The 25,618-nt window shown below is 42.6% G+C and overlaps 1 protein-coding gene and 1 pseudogene across 2 annotated transcripts in view; both read left to right on the top strand.

Moving 5' to 3' along the window:
• The window catches only part of KDM4C (lysine demethylase 4C), an 852,000-nt gene that overhangs the window by 62,656 nt on the left and 763,726 nt on the right, over positions 1-25,618 (top strand). For both annotated transcript variants that reach the window (XM_073635205.1, XM_073635203.1), the window contains exon 3: positions 17,556-17,731. In XM_073635205.1, coding sequence (XP_073491306.1) covers positions 17,556-17,731 — 176 coding nt within the window. The remainder of the gene's footprint in view (positions 1-17,555; positions 17,732-25,618) is intronic.
• On the top strand, positions 4,496-4,614 carry LOC141124753 (5S ribosomal RNA; annotated as a pseudogene).

Consider the following 25,618-nt stretch of genomic DNA (forward strand, 5'->3'; position numbering starts at 1 on the left):
TGAAACACTTCACAAGGTGTAGTCCCAGGATGGCTTCACAAAGAGCAGTTAATGATTGCATCCATGAATCCAGCAAAGGTGAGCCATGAGTGCCAAAAGAGTAAAAGAGACTCCACTAGTGTAGAAAATCTTTGGCTGGTTTATTCAAAGTTAAAAACATGAACAAGTGGTTCTTAGCAGAGATGCAAGAAAAAAGACAACACCGCCGTTTAAAATGAAATCGCGCATGCGCGATGCGTGTTTGCGTTGTGACCCTACGGCTGTTTCATCACAACTGACGTCATCAGGGGTACCTCCATTACTTCTTCACCAGGTGGCGGGCAGCACTAGCGGTGGAATATTGACCCTGGGTCTTGCATCGAATACCAAACATATCAAAATTTTTGGACTTTATTTCACTTTCACTTTGATCAAATGAATTAATATTTGTTTTCCTTGCAAATATTTTGAGCACTTAATTGATATATATTTGTTGATCTGTTAATGATTGGAAGCTATTCACTGTCATTTGATTTATTAATTTATCATCATTTTACATAAATTTGTCATATGCCCAGCGCTGCACTTTCTATTTTATAAAGATAGTGCCATTGTGGCCCTATTTGTGCAGACTCCCTGATAAAACCTAAAAAACAATTGTGAAGTAGCATATTTACCGGTAGTTGATTATACAATCTCTTAAATACAAGAGTCCAAGAGATGGATGTAGTCCATCGGGGTAGATAACCGATCCTGCAGCACCTTGAAAGGATCAGGGTGAATCCAACTAGTGCAAAAAGTAGGAAAGGGTTAAAGTTGGATCTGCTACAGAAAGTTTAAAAAAGTTGTGCAATTTGGATTCTTTTTTTTTTTTTTTCTTCTTTTTTCTTGCGAAACAAATTATTTCTCATGGGTTTCAATGAGAAAATAAGAAATTAACACCCTTATCATTTTTGCCTAATAGTTCAGGTGATTGTCCTGTATATAGTATACTTATAAGTATATGTTTTTATATATACTGTCATATTTAAACTTGTATGTACAGTAAGTGTTCCCCCCCTTCTCATATGTACAATGTTTTTAATGGTCACTTCCAACCTTTACTATCAGTCCCCTTGCTGGTCTATATTCAGTTTCCCTTCTCCAATCCTTTCCCTCACCGGTCCATCTAAAATAAATTGTATGTTTCTTTATCGTACATCACGGGACACAGGGCCACAGTAATAACTGTATAGGTTATATGGCACCTTCAGGTGATGTACACTGGCACACCCTAAACAGGAAGTTCAATTCCCCATATAACCCCTCCCCTTACCGGGAGTACCTCAGTTTTTTCACCAGTGTCGTAGGTGTTGGTCACGAGTAAAGATGTGCTATGCTGAGCTCCGCTGGAATATTCCTTACTGGGGCAAGCCATGCAACCGGATCCATTCAAAGTGTCTTTCTTTTCATACATCAGGGGACACAGAGCCATAGTAGTTACTATGTGGGCGGCTATAGGCCACCTTCAGATGACTGACACTAAAAAACAAAATTTAAGTGCAGCGCAAATACTAATTAGATAAATAAAGTCCATATATTAAAAGAGAAATCCTTTGTGGTAAAGCCAATCCTATGTGGAACAGCGATCCTCTCCACTCACACACATGTAAAATGCTTACCAGATAGGATGGACCTCTTAAATTACAGGAGGTCATACAAGCATGGGTCCCATACAAACTGGGTGGACACGGCACGGCCCCTCTGGCTATCCTCAAGGGTCCTCGCTGATGAAGTCCTGTGGACCTAACGCCGCATACGGGGGCGGAGTTTTTTGCTCTGACGTCACCCGCTGCCATCTCAGAGCTGTTCGGACGCGAACAGTCTGTTCTTCAGCCTTGTACATACATCTTTTCTATAGCGCTGTATCAGCGCGTGTTTTAAACAGTGGTTTTATACTTTTTCAATAAACGGACCGCTCTTAGGTTTTTTCCTCTTTTTTTCTTGGATGACTGCTGCATTCTGAATTGCACTAGAAGCTTGCCTGTTACACTGCTGCACTGCAGAGGTGTCTGCCGGTAACCATTGAGGATAGCCAGAGGGGCCGTGCCGTGTCCACCCAGTTTGTATGGGACCAATGCTCATATGACCTCCTGTAATTTAAGAGGTCCATCCTATCTGGTAAGCATTCTACATGTGTGTGAGTGGAGAGGATCGCTGTTCCACATAGGATTGGCTTTACCACAAAGGATTTCTCTTTTAATATATGGACTTTATCTATAAGTATTTGCGCTGCACTTAAATTTAGTTTTTTAGTTTAATTTATGGGCTTGGTGAAAACCTAAAGTGTTCAGCTTGCGTTTATCTTTTATATATATTTTAGTTTGCGCTGATTGTTCCCATTTTTGAGATGATGGACACTGGCACGCCCTAAGACAAAAAAGTGCACTCCCTATATAACCCCTCCCACTACTGGGAGTACCTCCGTTTTTTCGCCAGTGTCTAGGTGTTGGTCACGGAGTAAAGATGTGCTGAGCTCCTCTGGAGAAAACTTTGCTGGGGCTAGCTATGCAGACGGATCCATTCAAGGTGTCTTTCTGGCCTAATTGAATGGTGCTCGGGCCTCGTGTCCGAAGAAACAAGGTTTTTGCCTGTGAATGCTTCTCTTTTGAGAGCTGGACCCCGGAATCCAGTACTTTTTTGTATTAAGGCCTTAAAGTTTACTGCCGGTGGTGCTATTGCAGGTCCAGGATTGTGGGTTTCCTCGAGGATCCCCAGCTCCTGAAGGTTTAACGGAACCCACCGTGAAGGGTGAATATTGGGTCTGTTGGTTTACTACAAAAAACCCAGCGGCGGGAAAGGTAAGAAATTTTTAAAATTTTCTTATGAATTGTCTCCTTTAAAGTAAATGTTGTTATGCTTCAGTGTCACCACTGGGGGCTGTATGGAGCACGTACCTTCTCATGCTTTGCTCAGAGATCACGCTGTGTCACAGAAGCAGCAGACTTTTTATCCAATCAGCAGGCAGACCTCCGGTAAGTTTGGGGGGTTTTTGCTTCCTCCAGACACCCCCACCTGGGCTGAACTCTTCCCCTCTTCATGAGGCGGAGTATAAGGGAGAACTGAAAACAATCGGCAATGCTGTTTTTCTTTCACAGCCCCTACACGGGGCGGCTTCCAGGTCTCCTCCATGCCATTCCTACCTCAGTCACAAGCCGATCCCGTCGGGGGGGAAAACTCTTTTTGAAAGATATGGGGGGGGGGGGCGCGATGCGAGGTAGGGGCGAGGCTTAGCACGGCATTGGCGTCCTCCAACGCGGGAGTGTGTTTTTACCAAAAAAAATAAATCAATTTGTGCTGGCTGCAAAATTGTCGCAGAGACTTGAGAGCAAAGGGAGCATGAAAGAGGTTGGTGACACAGGCATTTCCTGCTTAACACATTTACTATTTGCATGAGGCTGAGCATTAATAGCAGCGGCAGTGGCTGGACTATTGCTCAAGCAGTGGATGCGGTTTCTTCTGATAGTACCTCTGCTTTGTGCATCGGGCTAAGGTCAGAAGGGGGTTAAAACACCCCCAAAATAGAGCTAAAAGGGTCCCCCTCAAGCTCTGGAAAGCTTACTCATCTCTACAAATGGCATCCTCCCCTGAGAGTGAGTGGCTGGTCAGAATGAGCATCGGGGCCATGAAATGTTGGCAACTGTTTTCAACACTGCAGCCCCTGTGTATTTTACCAAAAGATCTTTTTTCCCTCAGCCATGATGGGTTTTGAAAAAAAAAAAAAAAAAAAAAAAGTTTAGCGACTTTAAGTGCGCAGGTTCTCTTCCATTGCCCAGGACCTTCAAACTGAGGAACTAGGGGCAGGAGAAGACAAATCTCCTCAGGGGAGCGTGAGGCTGATGACTCCTCTTCTGAGGTGTCAAATGTGGGAGAAATCAGTTGGTTTCAATCTTAATATTAATGGTGCAATTTCTTGCTATTTGGTCCGCTCCACATTTATGCTCCCTTAACTGAGTGTTTGGGTTCGCTAAAGCCTCCTCAAACTGTGCATGCCTTTTCCTGTCCATTTATTGTTGGAAAAGCTTTTTTGTATCTGAGAGGATCTCCCAGATAAACATTATTTGTCCTCCTAAAAAAGTTTTTTACACTTTATCCTATAGTGGAGGATATTCACTAAGTAGCGTATACCAGCAATTAACGCTGCTATATCCTATGTGAATAAGAGCTTTTGTTCGGCAGACAATGCTCAAATGCTTAGGCATCCAACGGCTAAAATGTTGGAATTCCTGTTAAAAAAGAAAAAAAACTCCAAAAAAACACTTTTTTCTCTGGGAGATTGAGCAGCCTGCGCTGACGGTAATTGCTTAATTATTGTGAGGCCAGTTTAACAGGTGTTCATGTATCCTGCTCAGCAGGCCCAGGATCTGTCAGCTTTATGTGTGCAATAATTACTTTGTGAATTTCTATTGTAGAACCTCCACAAGGTCGTCATGCAGGTGCTTGTTTATAAACTAGCCAAACACACAACTGCTGAGATGCCTACAGCCACATCACCCTGAAAGCGCCCGATCTCATCTGATTTCAGAGGCTAAGCAGGGTCAGGCTTGGTTAGTACCTGTATGGGAGACCACCTGGGAATACCAGGTGCTATACACGGTTCTTTGCACATTGTTGCTAACACAAACAGCTAAACGCATGAGTGCGGGAACACATGTCAGCGGAGGATAAACTTCCTAGGGGGAATTCTTCTGCAGTTCTCAAGGATCTAACCGGAAGATGAATAGGGGACTTCCTCAATAGCTTCAAGGTACAAGCTGGAGTTCCAAGAGTTCCTGTCTCCTCGTTTTTTCTCGGATCAAAATGTTCCTAAGGACCCAGAGAAAGTCTTTCTCTCAAGCATTGGACCATTTTTTTTTTTTTTCTTTTTTTTGGGCAAAAGTGGTTATGGTGGTCCCCATGTAAGAGCAGAGGTTAGGGTTTGGTTAAATCCAAATGGACATTCTGGATCTCAAAGATCTAAACTCTTCCCCGCTCACCAGAAATTTCTACGCTTTGAGGTAGAAAATCTTCATTTCCAGTTTGTAGCCCTACCTTTTCGAGCTAGCTACTGCACCTCAAGTGTTTATAAAGATCCTGGCTCCTCCTTTAGCCAGGTTAAGGGCTCAAAGTATAACGATACTAGCCTACTTAGATGATCTACTCTTGATAGATCAATCGGTAGCCTGTTTAAACCAAAGTCTGGTCACCGCAGTCAGCTACCTGGAATACTTTTGGTTGGATCCTCAACCTAGAAAAATCCTCCTTAAAATCATCAAGGAGATTACAGTACTTAGGGCTGATCATAGATACAGCCCAGAAAAGGGGTATTTTTGCCCCAGGAAAGAATCGGTTCCTTATGTGCAGTTTCATTCAAGACTGCTGCAAAACAGTATCCTGTCAACTTGGAACAAGAAGGTCCAAACTGTGGACTTCCCTATGCGTTTATCCGCCAAAGTGTGTCAGAGCCTCAATTGGTGGTTAATATCCAAAAATCTTAAAAAAAAAAAATCCTTTCTACCGGTTACCTGGAAAGTAGTAACTACAGATGCCAGCCTTTTGTGCTGGGGAGCAGTCCCGGAAGAAGCGTCTGTCCAAGGGAAGTGGTCCTAATCAGAGTTGACCTTGCCCATCAATATTCTAGAGATTTGGGCAGTACGCCTGACCCAAAAGGCCTGGACGCTCAGACTACGGAATTATCCTGTCAGGATCCAATCCGACAATGCCACAGCTGTGGCTTATATCAATCACCAAAGGGGCATGAGAAGTCATGCAGCCCAGAGAGAGGTGAATCATATTCTGTCTTGTGCAGAAAACATCACTTGCCTATCAACAGTTTTCATTCCAGGGATGGGGAATTGGCAGGCGCGGACTACTTGAGTCTCCAACAATTGTTCCCGGGAGAATGGTCCCTTCACCCCGACATTTTTCTGTCAATATGCCAAAAATGGGGTGTTCTGGACGTGGATCTGTTTGCGTCTAGGTTCAACAACAAGATCGACAACTTTTGTGTCAAGGACAAGGGATCTGATGGCATATGGAACAGATGGTAAATAAGTGAACAATATAAAGTAAAAGTGTAGCCATTATTATAGCAAATTAATCACTCACAAAAATGTGAACAAGCAATAAATGTGAAATTGTGCAAAAAAAAAATCAGTGTTATTAACATAAAAAAAAAAGTTCAAAATTAATGAAAAATCCGTGTTGCTAACACCAAGAAAAGTTCATAGAAATATAGATAGTAGTAATCCCAAATCTCTCATTTATTTCTAAAACTGCCCAAAGTGGTAAGAAGGTAATCAAATGGTATTCTTCCCAATGATCTCAAACAATAAAGAAGATGGGGTACTCTTACCAGCAATGGTGGACTCGCAAGCCATGAGCGGTGAGTCAAAAACGCTTAGATTGCCATGTAATGAGTGACAGTATGGATATGGTCTGCAGAGATGAGATGTTCCTGCTGGGATGAGGACCTAGGCGGTCCTCAGGTTAATAACACTGATTTTTTTTTTTTTTTTTTTGCACAATTTCACATTTATTGCTTGTTCACATTTTTATGTGCGAGTGATTTGATTTGCTATAATAATGGCTACATATTTTCTTTAATCCATATTTTTCTTTTTTTGGTGTGTTTTCATATTTACATATGATGTTACATCTTGCTAATATAATGGTTATATATTCATTTTTACCTAATTGGATAAATATTTTCATTATTATTGGTGCACTTTTACATCTATATATGAGGTTGCACGTTTTACCCTGTAGGTGATTAGTGTGATTTGAGACCCCAGTTCAGTCGCATAGTGCTGATTAGTATACACTTTAATATATATTCACCTTTGAATTTTGAGGTGTTATTTTTAGGTTGCCTCTATTGTCTTTAGGCACTTGTACATTATTTTTCATATATTTTAGCGCTACACTTTTACTTTATAATTTTGCATAATTTGTCTGATTGTTGTGTTGGCTGCTCCTGACCTTTGGGATTGGCACGGTACTATTACCCTATTAATAAGTGAACAATAAACTGCGCTACAAACAAGTGAAAATATATTTAAAAAATATATAAAAAATTTCCCTGAAGGACAAATATATGTAACAAAGTAATCTAATTGATTGATTGTGAGGTAGAAAAAAATCAAAAGTCCCAGCATTGAGTAAAAGTCTGAAAGAAAACCAAATAATATCCAATAAGGGTGCAATAGAGCTTAACAACTCATCAGATGATGCCATGTGAGGAATCCACCACCAGAAAGATTACATGCTTACCAGAAGCAAGCTGTGAATCAGCTTGTAAAAGAATCAGATGTCTGTTCAATGAAAATGTCCTAATCCCACCTCACCACAAAGAGAAAGGCAAACAGGATGGCTCCGTCCGGTAGGTAAATGAACAGTCAGCAGGGAGGACCCCAAAAAAATGAAAAAACGGCTCTCCATAGTGTAAATCAGTCATAATATACTGTATTCATTGGCGTATAACACACACAGGTGTATAACACGCACATTAATTTTAAGAGGGAAGTTTCAGGGAAAAAAAAAAAAATTTAAATAAGGAACTTTGAAGCAAAATAAGGGTCAGTGCCCATCTGCAGTCTCACCATTGCCATCAATGCCCATCTGCAGTCTCACAAGTGCCATCAATGTGACCTCATCAGTCCACATCAATGCAGCAGCCTCATCATTGCCATCAATGCAGCAGCCTCAGCATTGCCATCAGTGCAGCCTGATCGATGCCCATTTGCAGCCTAGAGGGGACAGGGAGGGGGACGGGACAAGCGCCAAAAGATTATATACAGTGAGAATCTCCTATGATAGACAGAACAGTGGTCCAATGGCGGCCCAGGAGCCGGGACTTCCTATTACAGAGGCCGCCAAGTAAACAGGAGATTCTCACTGTATGTAATCTGACAGCGCTCATCCCGCCCCCCTCCCTGTCCCCTCTGAGGCATCTAAAATTGAAGTATTGGCGTATAACACGCGTGTGCTATTTGCACCCAATTTTTAGGGTGAAAACGTGAGTGTTATAAATACAATAAATACAGTAGTTTATTAGATTAAAGGTTACACTTACGTAAAACGCAGAATTAAAAACAAGGAAACTAAGGTAAAATACAGCAGCTGGCCGGCCTGCAGACACCCGTTCAGGACGAGGTACTCGGCGATGACGTCAGCGCGTCAACCATCCGACGTACGTTTCGTTTTAGAAAGACATCGTCTAGGGAACGGGCGACGCACTGACTCATTGCTCTAAGAAGACACAAAAAAACCATACCTCATTGTGAAACATGAGTGGCAGCACCAAGTCTCCTACTCGGAAACAGGAAATAAAATTACATTACATTTATAATTAAATAAATTACATTTAGTACCCAAAGCCCCACGCACTCCGGTGATTTTATTATTTACCGAAGATTCATAAACATCCTACCTGCCCCCCCGGGATGCCCTATTGTAAGTGGCATTGATTCCATCACATCCCGGGTGGGCAGGTATATAGATTTTTACTTACAACCATTGGTTACTAAAATGCCCTCACACATCAAAGACTCACCTCACGTGATTAATTTGCTTGCTGACTATACCCTTAGCCCAGGGTGGTGGGGCTATTTGCAGTGGAATACTTCTTGAGGCGGGATTCTGAACTTTTTGATGAACAAATTTGTTTTATTCAACTTTTCCACTTTGTGGCCACTCGGAATTACTTTTGGTTTGGGGGCCAGTTTTATAGGCAGGATAAAGGGGTCGCCATGGGGGCTAAATATGCCCCCAGCTTGGCGAACCTCTTTATGGCCCTGTGGGAGGAGGATGTCATCTATGCCCACAGGAGGCCCCAGGTGGTATTATGGGCTAGATATATAGATGACATCCTCCTTGTGGGATGGCAGCCGAGAGGATTTGGACTCCTTTATGAGTGAGTTGAATGCCAACGAACGTGGCATTTTACTCCAATTATGAGGCCAGTCAAACTGAGATCAACTTCTTAGACTTGAGAATTGGGGTCAATGATGGCCAGCTCACTACGGCTACCTTTTTTAAGAATACGGATTGTAATTCGTATATACCCACTGACAGTTGTCATCATGAGGCCTGGTTAAGATCTGTGCCAAAAAGCCAACTCATACGTCTGAGGCGTAACTGCTGTGATCACGGAGAGTTTCTACTTCAGGCATACACTCTGATTAAACGCTTTCTTGAGAAGGGCTATCCTGAGGTTTCCCTTTAAGAGTACACTTGAAGTTTCATCATTGGATAGGAATGATTTATTGAAAGTCAAAGTGCCTAACTCAGATAGGATACCGTCTATCCCTTTTATAACCACCTATTCCATACAGCACAGAAATGTGGCAAAACTTATTAAGAGACATTGGCATATCCTTACGAATGATCACATATTGGGTAGTGTCCTTCCAGCCAAACCACAGGTGATTTAAAAGGGAGCTCCCTCCCTTAGAGGTAGAGTGGCCCCTAATGTCCTTGACCCCCCTCAAATTAAGAAAGGATTCTTTGAATATCTGACTGTTTTTTTTTCAATGTAGAAGGTGTAAGGTGTGCTCTCTCAGTGGATGTACACACAGAAGAACTCAGATTTGTTTCTACCCGCACTTTGGTAGAATTTGAGATTAAACTGTTCATTACGTGCTCCACTGAACGGGTTATCTACCTCCTCCAATACCCATGTGGGCTACAGTATGTTGGCAGGACCAAGCGCCCCCTCTGTCAGGTTGAACGAGCATGTGACTAATATTTTCACTGGTTTTCCTAAACATCCAGTCTCTAGGCACTATCTCGAGGTTCATAATCGAGATCCTGCCAAGACGATTTTTTTAGGGATTGATAAGTACACCTTCATTGGAGGGGTGGATCTCTAATACGCGGGATCTCGAGATTGGAGGTGGCATGGATATATAAATTTAAAATGCTACACCCCTTTTGGGCTCAGTGTGGAGGTTGACCTCAATGCTTTTATAAATAATTCGTAAATATTTCTGTCCTATTTTTGTACTTGGTGTGAACCTTTTGCGGGTATACCCATTTTTTTTTCTCCCTTTTTATATAGGCCTTTTCCCCTCCCGTAATTCTTAACCTTATTGCATTTTTGGCCAATATTGTTATCTTTTAAATCTTTTAAATTAGTCTGGAGATTGAGGATCCATTAGCTTTACTTCCAAATATAATTTTTATTGAATGTCAGTCACTGTGGCAACCATTAGGAGTAGCACTCTTAGCATACCCCATTAGTGTTTGCTTTATATATACATTCCCATAATTTCTATTTTTTATATATATATATATATATATATATATATATATATATATATATATATATATATATATATATATATATATATATATATATATATATATATATATATATATATATATATATATAAATATATAATTATTCCCTATCTGCCCACTCTATTATGGTTGCCATATACGGATTGAGATTCCATCTGGGTATATATTTAATTTTGGTTTAATTTTTATGTCCTATTTTAATGTTCCACTAGATGGCGCAGTGTGATATTTATCCATCTGGCTGCCTTCTCATGAGCGCCACATTTAGATTGGGAATCCTTTAGATATACCATTCTGATTAGTCCCATGTTATTAATGTTTTATATGGGCTCTCATAATTGGGCATTTTTTACTTTCTTAATTCCATGGATTCTTATCTTTTATCCTTTATCTTTGTTAGTTAGTTCATTTATCACGGTCCAAGTATTTCCTGTTTCCGATTAGTAGACTTGGTGCTGCCTCTCATGTTTCACAACGAGGCGTGGTTTTTTTGTGTCTACTTAGAGCGATGAGTCAGTGTGTCGCCCGTTCCCTAGACAATGTCTTTCTAAGACAAAACGTACGTCGGATGGTTGACGCGCTGACGTCATCGCTGAGTACTTCGTCCTGAATGGGTGTCTGCAGGCCGGCCGGCTGCTGTATTTTACCTTTTGTTTCCTTGTTTTTAATTCTGCGTTTTATGTAAGTGTAACCTTTTAATCCAATAAATTATATTATCTACTGATTTACACTCTGGAGAGCCGTTTTTTCATCCTTTTGGGTTCTCCCTGCTGACTGTTCATTTTCCTACCGGACGGAGCCATCCTGTTTGTCTTTCTCTTTGTGGTGAGGTCAGATTAGGACATTTTCATTGAACGGACATCTGATTCTTTTACAAGCTGATTCACAACTTACTTCTGGTAAGCGTGCACTCTTTCTGGTGATGGATTCCTCACATGGTGTCATCTGATGAGTTGTTAAGCTCTATTGCACCCTTATTTGATATCATTTGGTTTTCTTTCGGACTTTTACTCACTGCTGGGACTTTTTTTGATTTTTTTTTTTTCTACCTCACAATCGATGAGATTACTTTGTTACATATATTTGTCCTTCAGGGATATTTTTTATATATTTTTTTTTTTATATATTTTCACTTGTTTGTAGCGCAGTTTATTTACTTATTTACGATTTGCTTATTTGTGCATGCCTCACAATTTAGAACTGCGGCTTTTTTTCTTGTGTTTATGTTAAGCACGGTAATTTGTCTTTTATGAGCTATATATGGAACAGATGCCTTGGTCTTTCCATGGGATCAGTTTTCACTGATCTATGCGTTCCCTCCTGTTCTGCTGCTTCTGCGTCTCCTACGCAGGATCAAGTAAGAGGGGAAAGAAGGTGATTCTGTTGGCTCCAGCGTGGCCCAGGAGATCTTGGTTTGCTGAGATAATAGGGATGGTGGTTGGGGACCCTTGGACCCTGTCCCTGTGGCCAGACCTTCTCTTGCAAGGTCCGGTGTTCCATCCTACCTTACAAACGCTAAATTTAACGGTTTGGCCATTGTGACCCACATTCTAAAGGACCGTGGGCTGTCAGCTTCAGTAGTTTCTACCTTTTTGTTAATGCTAGGAAGCCGACCTCCAGAATCAAATATTATAGAGTCTGGAAGGCATATGTCTCCTGGTGTGAATCCAGGGGTTGGCCCAGGAAATATATCATGGGTAGGATCCTTGAGTTCCTACAGATGGGATCAGTAATGAAGCTGGCCTTGAGCACTATCAAAGGCCAGGTGTCGGCCTTATCTGTGTTTTTTCAACGACCACTTGCTTGACTTGCTTCGTAACCTTATCCAGGGGGTAACGCGGATTAATCCCCCAGTTAAGTCACCCCTGAACCCTTGGGACTTAATTTTAGTCCTGTCGGCTTTACAAAAACATCCTTTTGAACCGATTCAAGATATTCCTTTGATCCTCTTGACGAGGGAACTAGTTTTCATGGTTGCCATATCTTCTGCAAGGAGAGTATCAGAGTTGGCTTCTCTTTCCTGTAAAGAGCCATATTTGATTATTCATAAGGATAAGGTTGTATTGCGGCCTCATCCTAATTTTATACCGAAGGTTGTGTCAGGTTTTCATTTAAACCAGGATATTGTTCTGCCTTTTTTTTCCAGAACCTCGTTCTGTGGAAGAAAAGTCACTACATTCTCTTGATGTGGTGAGAGCTGTCAAGGTCTAATTAAAAGCGACTGCTCAGATTCATAAAACAGATGTTTTGTTTGTGTTGTCAGACGGTCCTAAAAGAGGACATGCGGCGTCGAAATCTGCCATTTCTAAATGGATTTGTCAAGTGATTGTTCAAGCTTATGGTTTAAAGAGGAAAATTCCTCCTTTTCATATTAAAGCACACTCCACCAGGGCTGTTAGTGTTTCTTGGGCAGTGCGTCACCAAGCCTCCATTGCTCAGCTCTGCGAGGCCACAACTTGGTCTTCAATCCATACATTTGCAGTGCAAATGGGAAGTTTGGGACTTTAGATGAGGCACACAGGGTGCCTCTATCCCTGATTCAATGAAACAAGAAAAGGAAAATGGGACTTTGAATGAAGTGGTTGACTCGTGTAGATGATAATAATCAACTTTAATGGTTGAAGTAAAAAGTATATAAATACATGACCGTGGTATAATTCATATAAAAAGGTCAATAAATGAATGTTACCATATTGGTGCATATGCATAACAATACCATCATAATCCTAAATCCATCATATTCATAAATATATACATGGCCAGCACATAGCAATGGTATATGGTATGGTCAATACACATATCAAAAGGCAGCATGATAGGTAATTCAATGGATAAAAAATTGATGATGTATCCAGATATATATCTTGATAACGCACATAGCTACATCCTCAGAGCCCGACGCGTTTCTGTGTAAAAACACTTCATTAGGGGCGGATGTAGTCGGTATCTATAGAAAAATATAACATAGAGTATAGTAAAAATTAATTCTAATGTAAGGGTAAGTCTTGTCTTGTCTTACTATCTCGTCAACCCTGAGTGCTTACGTGCCACAGATAGCGATGGTGTGAATCCGGGATGGAGGCACCCTGTGTGCCTCATCTAAAGTCCCAAACTCCCCATTTGCACTGCAATTGCTATAGGGATGGAGGTGGTTGACTTTGTTTGGCAGTGCTCCCCTGCCATCGATGTGTAGTTTTGATCCTTGATGACGAGATAGTGATCATATATATGCCTATTAAATTGGCAGCAGTCATCTTATTAGGCCAGAAGTTCCGGCGGTGACTGCTGTTGTCGCAGTCCCGGGCCTTTGATTTTGTCCAATTTCCGGGAGCTGCGAGGTGCTCTGCGCGCTCCCCCTCCCAATCTGTTTTCGAGGGGGTTGGGGGCATCGGCGGCACGCACCGCGGCTCCATGTGTGGCGCCATGAAATGGCGCCACGTGCGACCACGCAATGTTCTACTCGGCCGACAGTAGGGGATTTGGCGTTCTGCCATGGGCGACGCATGCTATGCGTGCATTGGCCCCTCCCTACATCTGTCGTCATTTATTATAGAGTCTAGAAGGCATATGTTTCTTGGTGTGAATCCAGGGGTTGGCATCCTAGGAAGTATGTCATAGGTAGAATTCTTGTCCTTCTGCAAATGGGGCTAGAGATGAAACTGGCCTTGAGTACTATCAAGGGCCAGGTCTTGGCCTTTATTAGTATTGCTTCAGCGTCCGCTTGCTTCACATTCTTTGATCCGAAGCTTTATACAGGGGGTAACGCTGCGTAATCCACCAGTTAGGGCACCCCTGAACCCTTGGGACTTGAATTTAGTTCTGTCGGCATTACAGAAAGAGCCTTTTGAGCCGATAAAACATATTCCTTTGGTCCTTTTTGACAAGGAAGCTAGTTTTTCTGGTAGCCATTTCTTCTGCAAGAAGGGTATCAGAGTTGGCGGCTCTTTCTTGTAAAGAGCCATATTTAATCGTTCACAAGGATAGCATAGTATTGCGTCCTCATCCTAGCTTTCTGCCAAAGGTGGTTTCAGGTTTTCACCTAAACCAGGATATTGTTTTACCTTCATTTTTTCCAGAACCCTGTTCTAAGGAAGGAAAGTCACTGCACTCTTTTGGATGTAGTGAGAGCAGTCAAGATCTATTTGAAGGGGACTGCTCAGATTCAGAAAACAGATGTTTTGTTCGTGTTGCCTGAAGGTCCTAGGAAAGGACAGACCGCATCGAAATCCACTATTGCCAAATGGATTCGGCAGGTACTGTAATTTATTCAAACTTATGGCTAGAAGAAGGTTCCACCTTTTCAGGTCAAAGCCCCACCAGGGCTTTTAGTGCTTCGTGGGCAGTGCATCACCAAGCCTCCATGGCTCAAATCTGCAAGGCCGCAGTCTGGTCTTCAGTCCATACATTCACCAGATTCTATCAAGTGGATGTAAGAAGGCATGAGGATATCGCCTTGGGGCGAAGTGTGCTGCAGGCAGCAGTATAGGTCCTCAGGTCTGATTGCACCCTACTTTTGTTTGTGTCCCCCTCCCCTCAGGTGGCATTGCTCTGAGACATCCCATACAGTTATTACTGTGGCTCTGTGTCCCCTGATGTAAGATAAAGAAAATAGGATTTTTATAACCGCTTACCTGTTATCCTTTTCTTGGAGTACATCACAGGACACAGAGGTCCCTCCCCTCTTTCTGGATACACGTGTATTTCTTTGCTGCAAAACTGAGGTACTCCCAGTAAGGGGAGGGGTTATATGGGGAATTGAATTTCCTGTTTTGGGTGTGCCAGTGTCCATCACCTGAAGGTGCCATATAACCCATACAGTTATTACTGTGGCTCGGTGTCCTGTGATGTACTCCAAGAAATGGATTTTACAGGTAAGCTGTTATAAAAATTCAATTTTTTTTTGTAAAAACAACAACTTTATTGTTTTAACATATTCCTTTAGGCAGGTAATTTGTTGGTTAATGTGTGCTTATACTTTTTATACAAGTTTTTTTAAAGTAGAACTATGGCTTCCTGTAAAAAAATAAAAGTGCTGCAGCACATTATTATAAGTCCATCTGCACTTAGTTTTCTCTTGGTCCCCTTGCAAAGTTCCCCAAATGGCTGTTGAACCTGCCCAATGCACCAGAGTGACACTGTACAGTCCCTGACAAATGTCTTGTCGCTTGTGTACAAATTGACCTGAAGTGCCGCTAAAATATATTTCTAATCTAGATTTTGTTACAAGAAATGGGCCATTTTAATCCCAACAGCTTTTGTAATAATGTTTCAGTGCAAAACGAAACTGACAAAGTATTCTAATATTCACAGCTTGGTAAAGCCCATTGAGTCAATTTTTGCCAAGACATAAGTGTTGTCACCTTGTTATATGAGCTTCACCTGTGACTAATAATGGATCAGTTATGTCTCAGGTGTGTATAAAAAGAACACCAGTACACTAGACCTTCTCAACTGCAACTAGACCTCTGCAAACATGCCTAAGATTCACCCGGAGACTAAAGTGTTGATTATCAAGAGGCTGAAGACCAGATCCACTGCTGATGTGGCAGACACCTTCAATGTGTCTCAGCGTCAAGTTCAGAGGATAAAAAAAAGATTTGAAGAGACTGGAGACGTTTTGGACAAGGCCAGGTCAGGCCGACCCCGCAAGACAACTGCTCGAGAGGACCGTTTGTTCGGATCGAAAATCCAAGGCCAGACCATTTTCCACTGCAGCAGAGCTCCACGAAACCTGGTCACCTGAAGTCCCTGTGTCAACCAGAACAGTTTGTCGAAATGGCCTCCATGGTCGAATCAGTGCCCATAAGCCAGCACTAAACAAAAGACAATTGAAAAATCGTGTGGCATTTGCCAAGGGCCACAGCCTGCTAAAAGGATGGACTCTGGAAAAGTGGCAGAAGGTGGATTTTTCAGATGACTCTTCTGTTGAATTACACCACAGTCGCCGCAAATATTGCAGGAGACCTACTGGAACCCGCATGGAGCCGAGATTTACCTAGAAAACAGTGAAGTTTGGTGGAGGCAAAATCATGGTCTGGGGTTACATCCAGTATGGGGGTGTGCGAGGGATCTGCAGGGTGGAAGACAACATCAATAGTCTAAAATACCAAGAAATCTTAGCTACCTCTTTATATTCCCAACCAAAAAAAATTTTGCAGCAGGATGGTGCTCCATCGCATAGTTCCATCTCCACATCAAAGTTCCTTAAGGCAAAGAAGATCAAGATGCTCTAGGATTGGCCAGCCCAGTCACCAGACATGAACATCATTGAGCATATGTGGTATAGGATGTAAGATGAAGCATGGAAGACGAAACCAAAGAATATGAACTCTGAGAGGCATGCAAGACTGTTTTCTTTGCTATTCCTGATGACTTCATCAATAAATTGTATGAATCCTTGCCAAACCGCATGGATGCTGTCCTTCAAGCTCATGGAAGTCATACAATATATTCAATTTGGATCTCACAGCACCACTACTTAATTTGCTGACATTTTTTTGGATTTTCAGTAAAGTTGTTCAATTTCTGTATAGGCGACAAAACTTTTGTCTAGCCAAAATTTGACCTGTCTGTCTTGATTAAATGATAAATCTTTTTTCAGTGAAACTAATTTATTTCAGTGCATTAAACATCATTTGGGAGGACTTTAGCTTTTCATATGAGCTATTTCTAACACCAATTGATTAATTAAAAGTCAGGTTAATAGCAGGAGTTTCTACAAAATAGAGAAGCAACAAGACTTTTGTCAGGGGCTGTGCTGCTCTGGGGAGGTGATCAGGATTTTTTTTTTTTTTTACACGATCATTTCTCATTCCAGTACATATCACTGTATAAGCAATCATTCTTATGAAGGGCATCCATTCATATGCCAATTTGTACATTTTGTGATGGCTGTGATTGGCCACATCTAGCATGATACAGATCCGCTGTAATTGGCCCTGTACCATGCGATCATCGTGATCACAGACATGACAATAGTACACGATGGCTATGAATGACATTTTGTGACCATTGTTTTTAGTCACAGCCATCGCATGGTACCAGGGTTGGCCCAGTACAATGATTGCTTTGTCCACCCCTGTGTGACTCCCACACAAGGCGCGTGAGTGGAAGCTTGTCCTATAAGGTCCTCCCAGGATAATGGTACTCCCGCCCTCCGGTACTATTTTAATAGGCCAGGCAGGAGATGGTTAAGGAATTTATTTTTTTAAATTTATTATTAATTCCCTTTATTTTTTTTTATTTGCTTTTTAAAGGTGATACCACCAAAGGGATGGAAACCCAAGAAGCATTATGACGACATAGATGACCTTGTAATTCCTGCCCCAATCCAGCAGATGGTCACTGGCCAGTCAGGCCTCTTCACGCAATATAATATCCAGAAGAAACCAATGACTGTAAAGGAATTCAGAAGAATGGCAAATAGTGACAAGTATGTGTTGATGCTCTTTGATTTTTGGGATTTTGGATGCTGCAGTGCTGTTTAATAGGAAACAATTCAATCCCTATTCTTTTTATTTACTGAAAGATACCTATGCTTATACAATATAAGAAATACATTTTTATATGATGTGGAAAACATCTGTGCAAAAAACAGCTGTAGCTCAATGTTTATGATGCATTTACAAAAGACTGAGGCAGGTACACCATAGGCGATAAGCAGGTTAAGAATCTAGTAGTACAGTGACAAGAAAAAGTAAGTGAACCGCTTTAGCCATTAACTATTTTTTCTGCAGTAATTTGCCATATAATGTGATCTGATCCTTGTCTAAGTCACAAGAATAGACAAACATAATGTGCTTTAACTGATGACACACAAACCATTCTAATTTCTTGTGTCTTTATCGAACACTCCTATTAAACATGCACAGTGCTGGAGGAAAAAGTAAGTGAGCCCATAGCCAAATCACTTCTACAAAAGATAATTGGAGAAATTAGATTGCACACCTGGAGTCCAGTTAACAAAATAAGTTTAGAGGTGTGGTTTACAGTTACTTTGATAAGAGACGGTCAAACATTTTAAGATTGTGGTTTATAATAAGCATCAGCTGATGTGAACCATACCTGCCAAAAAGGCGCTCTTTGAAGGCATATGATCAAGAGCAGTTCATCTGCATAAGACTAGAAAGGGTTACAGGGCAATATCAAAATGTTTAGGAATCTATCAGTAGACAGTTGGACAAATTGTCTATATTAATTGAGCATTTAGTACTGTGCCCACTTTTTCTGGAAGTGGGTTCCCAGCCAAGGTGACTCCCAAGGTACAATGCAGAGTCCTCAATGAGGTAAAGAAGAACCTACGAGTAACCTCCTAAAGGCTTGAAGACATCACTGGAACTGGCAAACCTCTCTGTTCATGAGTCTACCATAAAGAAGTCTTTGAAGACTATGGACTTATCTTTTCTTGGGGTTCATATGTGATCGGGCCCTTTTTGGGCGGAGGAGGCTTGACAGAATGATTCCCTCGGATGATCAAAGGCCCTGGCTGGGTATATAGCCACAAGCAGGAAGGACCTCCCGTTACAGGAGGTCATAAGTAGCTGGTAAGCAACCATTCTCAAGAGGTGGAGGCTTTTCTTTTGAAATTCACGCACCATTCTGGTGAAAGTTTAAAGCACTGAGGGATTCATTGGATTTCATATAACATAAAGGGGTTTGTAAACCCTCAGGGTTTTTCACCTTTAATGCATTCTATGCATTAAGGTGAAAAACCTCCCTGTGATGCAGCTGCTCCCCAGTGCCCCCCTTTTACTTGCCTGAATCCAGTCTTTCCAGTGACAGGGACGAGCACACCAGCTCCATCCGGTGTCTCGGGTCCTGATTGGAAAGATTGATAGCAGCGCAGCCATTGGCCCCCGCTGCTTTCAATCAAATGCAATGACATGGGAGCCGGGGGGTGGGACAGAGTCCTGCTGTCTGTCATTAGACACAGCAGCATGACACGTGAGCGTGCCCTGAGGGAGAGCGGCTCTCCAATGGGCCACTCGAGAAAAGGAGGAGCTGGGAGCACCCCTAAGGGACCCCAGAAGAGAAGAATTGGGGCCACTCTGTGCAAAACCAACTTCACAGATAAGGTAAGTATAACGTTTAAATGACCCTTAAGATAGCCTAATATTAATTACCTACTGGGTTATATTCCATCTCCAGGTGAATGGACACTGGTAGACCAAAGGTCTTCAGACAGGAAGTGATCCCCTATATAACCCCTCCCACAAAGGAAGCACTTCAGTTTTTTTACCAGTATCTGCAAGGTGGATGGCACGGTTTGTTTGAGCTCTCTGAGCTCCAGGTCTCTAGTCCCACAAATGGTTCTTAAATTAATCAAGGGATTGACTGATCGGATCCATTTGACACGGGCTTTATATGCTTAGTTAAATGGTACCCGAGCCTTGCAAAGAAGAATCAAAATCCTGCGAGGTTTTGCCTGTAATGCGGCCTCCGGACGCTGGACCCTGCGAAGTGTAATCCTGTTACACTTAGGCTAAGGCTTACACACGCTAAGGGTTTCCAACAGGATGCTGTATAGGTCCAAGGGAGTGGATCTTAAACATGAAAAAAACATGTCCTTGAAGGTCCTCAAGTGACAGGAACCCACCATGAAGGGTGAAGATTGGGCTCTTAGTTTCTAAGCTGCCCTGCGCCTGGACGGGTAAGTGAAACCCCTTTACTTATTTTTGTGGAATGTCCCAGTGATTGTAACAATCATTCAAGCTAGCTAGAGACTGGACACCTGTGTGTGGTGACCAGACAGGGGAGTTTTGGGCTAGCTGTGGGTGTGTGCAAAGTGTACCTTTTTTTTTTTTTTTTGCTTGTGTCTGGCTGTTTTTTACCTGTATGATGGCGTACAATGGTGTGGCATTTCGCATTGGTTCACCAGGACGCACGTATGTTCGCAAGAGTGCTGCTATACTCAGCAGTTTGGCGGCCGTTGCGCACGCGGCTTCGCCGCACATGTGCAGTGGCCTTTTATCTGGGCGCACGAGGATTCGCATCATATGCGAATACAGCCATGCCTGTTTGCCGGGACCACGCGCGGGAGTTGCCTTCATCCCGCAGGGTAGCAGGAAGCGTGACAGATACCCCTCTACGGAGCCTCCTAGTCTGGAGCAGGAATGGGTTGAGGATGGGGAAGAGCTTAAATCTCAGGACTCTGTGGAGGACCCGGCAGATGAGTCTACTTCCGAGCAATCTGGACAAGAAGATATCCAGTTGATGTCTGCCTCTTAGTTGCAGAGGCTTTTGATCCTGACTCTGACTGTAATGGTTCGTTCTGCCTTTGCAGTTGCCTCCTGCAGAAGTGACTGAACCCCCCTGGACCTCTTTGGGATCCCTGAGGCCTCTTCAGGCTGCACAGGCTTTCCCTCTACACCCCCTGTTGAAACAGGCGGTGTATGCTGATTGGGAAAAGCCTGGCAGGATTTTTGTTCCTCCTAAGAGGTTTTACCTTTTATACACCATGAATGAAAAATTAATTAAAAAAAATGGCGTATGCCAGCAGTAGATGCAGCAGTCTCTCTTCCTTTAAACAAGAACTTAACATGTCCGGTAGATAACAAGAAATTAAAGGCTTCCTTTTATTTGGCCAGTTATGCTATTCAGCCAGCTGTTGCAGCAATTGGTATCTGCCAATCATTAAAGGATCAGGTCAAACGGCCTGAAAAGTGTAACCAGGAGGATGCTCTGCCTGACAGTAAGACAGATATTTCTCGAGCGCTGTGTTTTGCTATTGACACCTTTTAAAGGATTCAATACAGCAGTTTTCTCGTTTGCCTCTCTCGTCTGTACATATGCGCAGACTCTTGTGGCTTTAGAACTGGTTAGCTGAGCTTCCTTGTAAAAAGTTATTGGCAGGTTTCCATTTTCATGGGGAATGTTTTATTTGGTGATCATTTGGACAAATATATCCAAAAGATTTCCGGAGGAAAGAGTTCTCTACTTCCTTTGAAGAAAAGCACCAGACATCCCTTGTTTAAAACCTCAGGGACTGCTTCCCCAAATGTCTCAGCGTCAAGACGATTCTGCCGCCAACGGGGCACTAGGGCCAGAAGAAGCCCTGGGTCCAAGATTCTTCTAAATGCAGCACCAAGCCCTCCTCTTGCAGTTACAAGCTGGAGTTGCGGGGGGGTTCCCCCTCAGAGGGTTTTAAGATCCAGCGTTCCCTCGGATCCTCCAAAAAGAAACTTAATGCTTCAGGCACTACATCATTTAGTACATCAAGGAGTGATTGTAGAGGTTCCAGTTTCAGAAAGGTGCACAGGGTTTTACTCAAACCTGTTTATGGTCCAGAAACCAAATGGTGACACAAGGCCCACTTTGGACCTAAAACCTAAGTATCTACTGATACAGTCCTTTCGGATTGAGTCTGCCTGCTCAGTAGTAGCCTCACTCCAGAGGGGAGACTTTCTAGCCTCCATGGACATAAGACGCCTATTTACACATACTGTAGCTCTCAAGTTTAGAGTCGACGGGGGGGGAAGCACAGTGACGCTGCAGTAAGAGGTTGCGTGGCTGCAAGGTAGCCAGCATGTTAATGAATGTACAAGCGATTGCCAGGCAGCATGTTTTGTTCCTAGATCCAGCCCCCTGATGACTATTAATGTAATCCACAAATCTGAGGAAGAAGCAGGTGGCATTTGGCTCAGAAGAAGTAAAAACATCTGCTAGGTACTTTGACACTAAAAGAAAGGAGAATGCCTATGCTTCTAATTGTATAACAAATATACCTTTTTTTTTTTTTTTTTCTTTTTTTTTTTTCTTTCTGATCAGTTTGCGATATTAAAGTTGTATTAAAGAACATGTTCACCTTTCCAGAAAAAATAATGAATGCACATATTTTTTCAGAAAAAAAAAGTTGATTTATTATTTATTTATTTTTTGTTCCCTGCAGGAGCCTGGAAAGCATTGCACCCGTGATCAGGGGTGCAGTGTCAGGCTTCTGCAGCCCTGCAGCTTTCTGCCCATACCTTTCATACAGGATGTCTGTTTATAAGCTGCAGAGCTTGTGAATGAACTAAGGGAGCCCCAGCAGTTCATTCAGATCTACAAGCCATCGGCCACAGTGGACAATAGTACTTGTAGTTCATTCATTCAATGGAAACTGTGAATCAATGCAAAGCCCGTGTGAGTGGAGCCTCACATGGTTGTGCTTTTGTATAAAAGTGACAGCAGGTCCAGGGAGAAGTTTCCCCGCCAGCTGTTAAACTGAGGTGGAGATTGGGGGAACTGGCGGCAAGAGCTGGAACATGTTACATGTTCCATCCTAAATGCATGTTGAACATGTAACCTGTTCCAAAAGGCGAGCTTAGCCTTTAAACCCAAAAGCAAACTTTTATGACATTTCAGCTAACAATTTCTTTGATGTGATAGTTGCATTTATTTTCTTTTTTTTTAGATGGTCTTCTATTTTCATCTGGTGATCCAGCCAGTAAATCTGTTTTTCAAAATAAGCTATTTGGTAGAATGTACCAGTCACAGAGATGAGACAAACCATTTTACACTAGAAGGGGTGCTTATGGGGTTCAGCTTTTATTTATGTAAAACTTTATCCCAAAAGAAAAAAAACTGTTGCCGCTTATAAAGTATTTGCTAGAGTTTGGTTTCAATTTGTTACTGTAAGAGTAAAGGGAGGGGAAAAAGGAGCAAGAGCCACTCCAATTAGGCCTTGCCTCCCCACAGGGGGGTTGGATGGACTATAGCGGTACCTGATTAAACCAACAGAGTATAAACATTAATTCAAAATTTTTTGAGATACAATAATAAAATGTATAAACACAGTATACAACAAGTCGATTGGGAGTTGTTGCAACAAAAAATTATACAAAACAAGCATAATAAATACAGCCCACATGTGTATTGAAGGCACAGTGATGTATTAGCGGACGTTTGCCTCAACAGTTTCGCGGCAATAGCCGCTTCTTCAGGAGATGTCCCTATGTAACATCTAAGAAGACAAATAATTATAATTAAATTCACAAAGTAATTAAATTAAATTAAAGTACGGTATAACATTGGAGTGGTTAAACAGTATATACAACACTCACCAGTGACTGCCCCACAAGGATGGGGAGCGAAAAAGCTGAGGTGCCCGTAAGGGCGTTCCCCCTTGGGCGGACACGGGGGGCTGATTTGGACGGACTAATCTATAGAGATAACAGTTAATTCAAGAATTGATTGGAATTGTAAATAAAAACCATCCAGGTGCGGGGAAGGGAATAATGAAAGGAGGGGAAAAGGAGAGGGAAAAAGGGGAGGAATGGGAAGAACACAGAGGGGGGGAGGGGAGAGAGAGGGAGGAGGAAAAAAAAAGGGGGGGGTTGGGGGGGAAAAAAGGAGGGGGGAACAGAGGGGGAGGAGATGGGGGAAGGAAAGGGATGGAAAAGGAGAGGAAGAGAGAATAGGAAGTTGAGATTGGAAGGGGGGGAAGAAGAAAAGAAAAAGAGGGGGGAAGAAAGGAAAGGGGAGGGGGGGAAAGGAGGGGAAGGAGAAGAAAGTAGGGGGGAAGAAGGAAAGTGGGGGTGGGGAGGAGAAAAGTGGGAAAAATAAATAGGAAACCACCAAGATTGCCCCGGGAGTGGTGCATAGTCCAATAATATAATTAGTGGCACCCACCGATTAAAGGGTCAATAGTGTTTTAAGTATTGACACCCAGGAGAGGAAACAACATCCAACACTAACTTAGAGGTATCTGTAGGATATAGTAGCATAAAAACAACAGTCATTAAGTGGGATCAGAGCTGGGATTATACGGACAATATCTTAACTCCGTCCGTGATGCACTGCAGGGACAGAGCCCAAGCAGCGGCTGCACACGAAATCCCGGAGGGAGAAGCAAACAAGCAGTCCATGGGGGTTAATAGGAGGAATACACTTACGAGTCTGTACTGGTAAATTTCATTCCTGGGTGTCGCCGTCCACATTGCAGCGGCCAAGCGGCTGCTTTAAAGACCCCCAACCCGGGACGGCGTCCAATGCCGAATGGCATGGACGCCAAAGAACCGGGTCCGCCTATCACCTAGTGCGCATGCGTGAACAATAGGTGTGCGGCGCAAAGCCCCATCTTGAGATGCCAAGCATCGTCACAGGGAATAAGGGAAGAGACTGCCCATTGGGGGAGCTCGTCCGAAGTTGGATAGGTGCATGCCCGCCGTCAGGAGAGAATAAATCTCAAGCCGTTCGCTATTCAGATGGAGAGTGATGTTAGTTAAACAAAAGCACAGATCAGACTAGTGGAGTCAGGAATCGGTGTAGCCGACTGAGGGGGGGGGGAGTAAATGGACCCCTCCACCAGGGGGGACACAAATGCTGACTCCGACATAGATATATCACAATTGAACAATATATAATGTTGCAAAAAAGCAATGTTAAAGTCTAATTGCCAAAACAACATAATAATGACAGTTACATTCAATAGTGACAAACCATGTTTTACATACTACAGCGCGGAGTCATATGCATAGGGGAAACCATACCACAGACATAACAGGGCATATGGCAGTGACTTTGATCAGGCGCATAGATGGAAAATTGGCAGTCTCGGAAAGGAATTGATCTAGATAGTATGCAAAACAGAGAGAGGGAGAGAAACCTCAATATAGAGATGACATTAGTAATGATTACAGTGCAGATTTAAAATGAAACAAATACATTCATATGGGGGGACCCAAACAAATAATAGAAATAATGTTATAGAAAATATTTGTAAGTATGTGCCTCATTGAGGCCTGGGGGCGTGAGGGCGTTGAGCCGTTCAATCCACAAGGACTCCCGCCTTAAGATTTTACGGTCCCAATCACCTCCTCTAGGATGCTTAGGGATTACATCTAAAACGAAAAATTGAACGCATTCAGTGTTAAATCTATGGTGGATGCCAATGTGTCGGCCCACTGTGGTGAGCTTACCATTGGTAGAGGCATACAAGTGGTCCCCCAGTCTCTGCCGCAATTCCCTGATGGTTTTGCCAACATAAAAGGCCTTGCAGGCACAGACCATTAAGTAGATAACCCCTCTGGTGCCACAGTTGGCAAAATGGCGGGGTACAAAAGTCTCACCATTAGGAAGGACACATTGTTGTCTTTCCTGGATCCACGGGCAATGTGGACATTCTCCACATTTAAATGTACCTCGCAAGTTCATTGGTGCAGATGGAAGAGCTGTATAATGACTACGGGTGAACTTGTCCCTGAGGGAAGTAGCCATCCTAAAGACCAATTCTGGAGTGGACCTGATATATTTATGTAGAATATGATGATCAGTGAGTAAGTGCCAATGTTGGGATAATAGGTTGCGCAACTGATTGTGGTGAACTGAAAATTTCGTGACA

This window comes from Aquarana catesbeiana, linkage group LG01 (assembly GCF_042186555.1).
Source record: "Aquarana catesbeiana isolate 2022-GZ linkage group LG01, ASM4218655v1, whole genome shotgun sequence".
Lineage (NCBI taxonomy): Eukaryota > Metazoa > Chordata > Amphibia > Anura > Ranidae > Aquarana > Aquarana catesbeiana.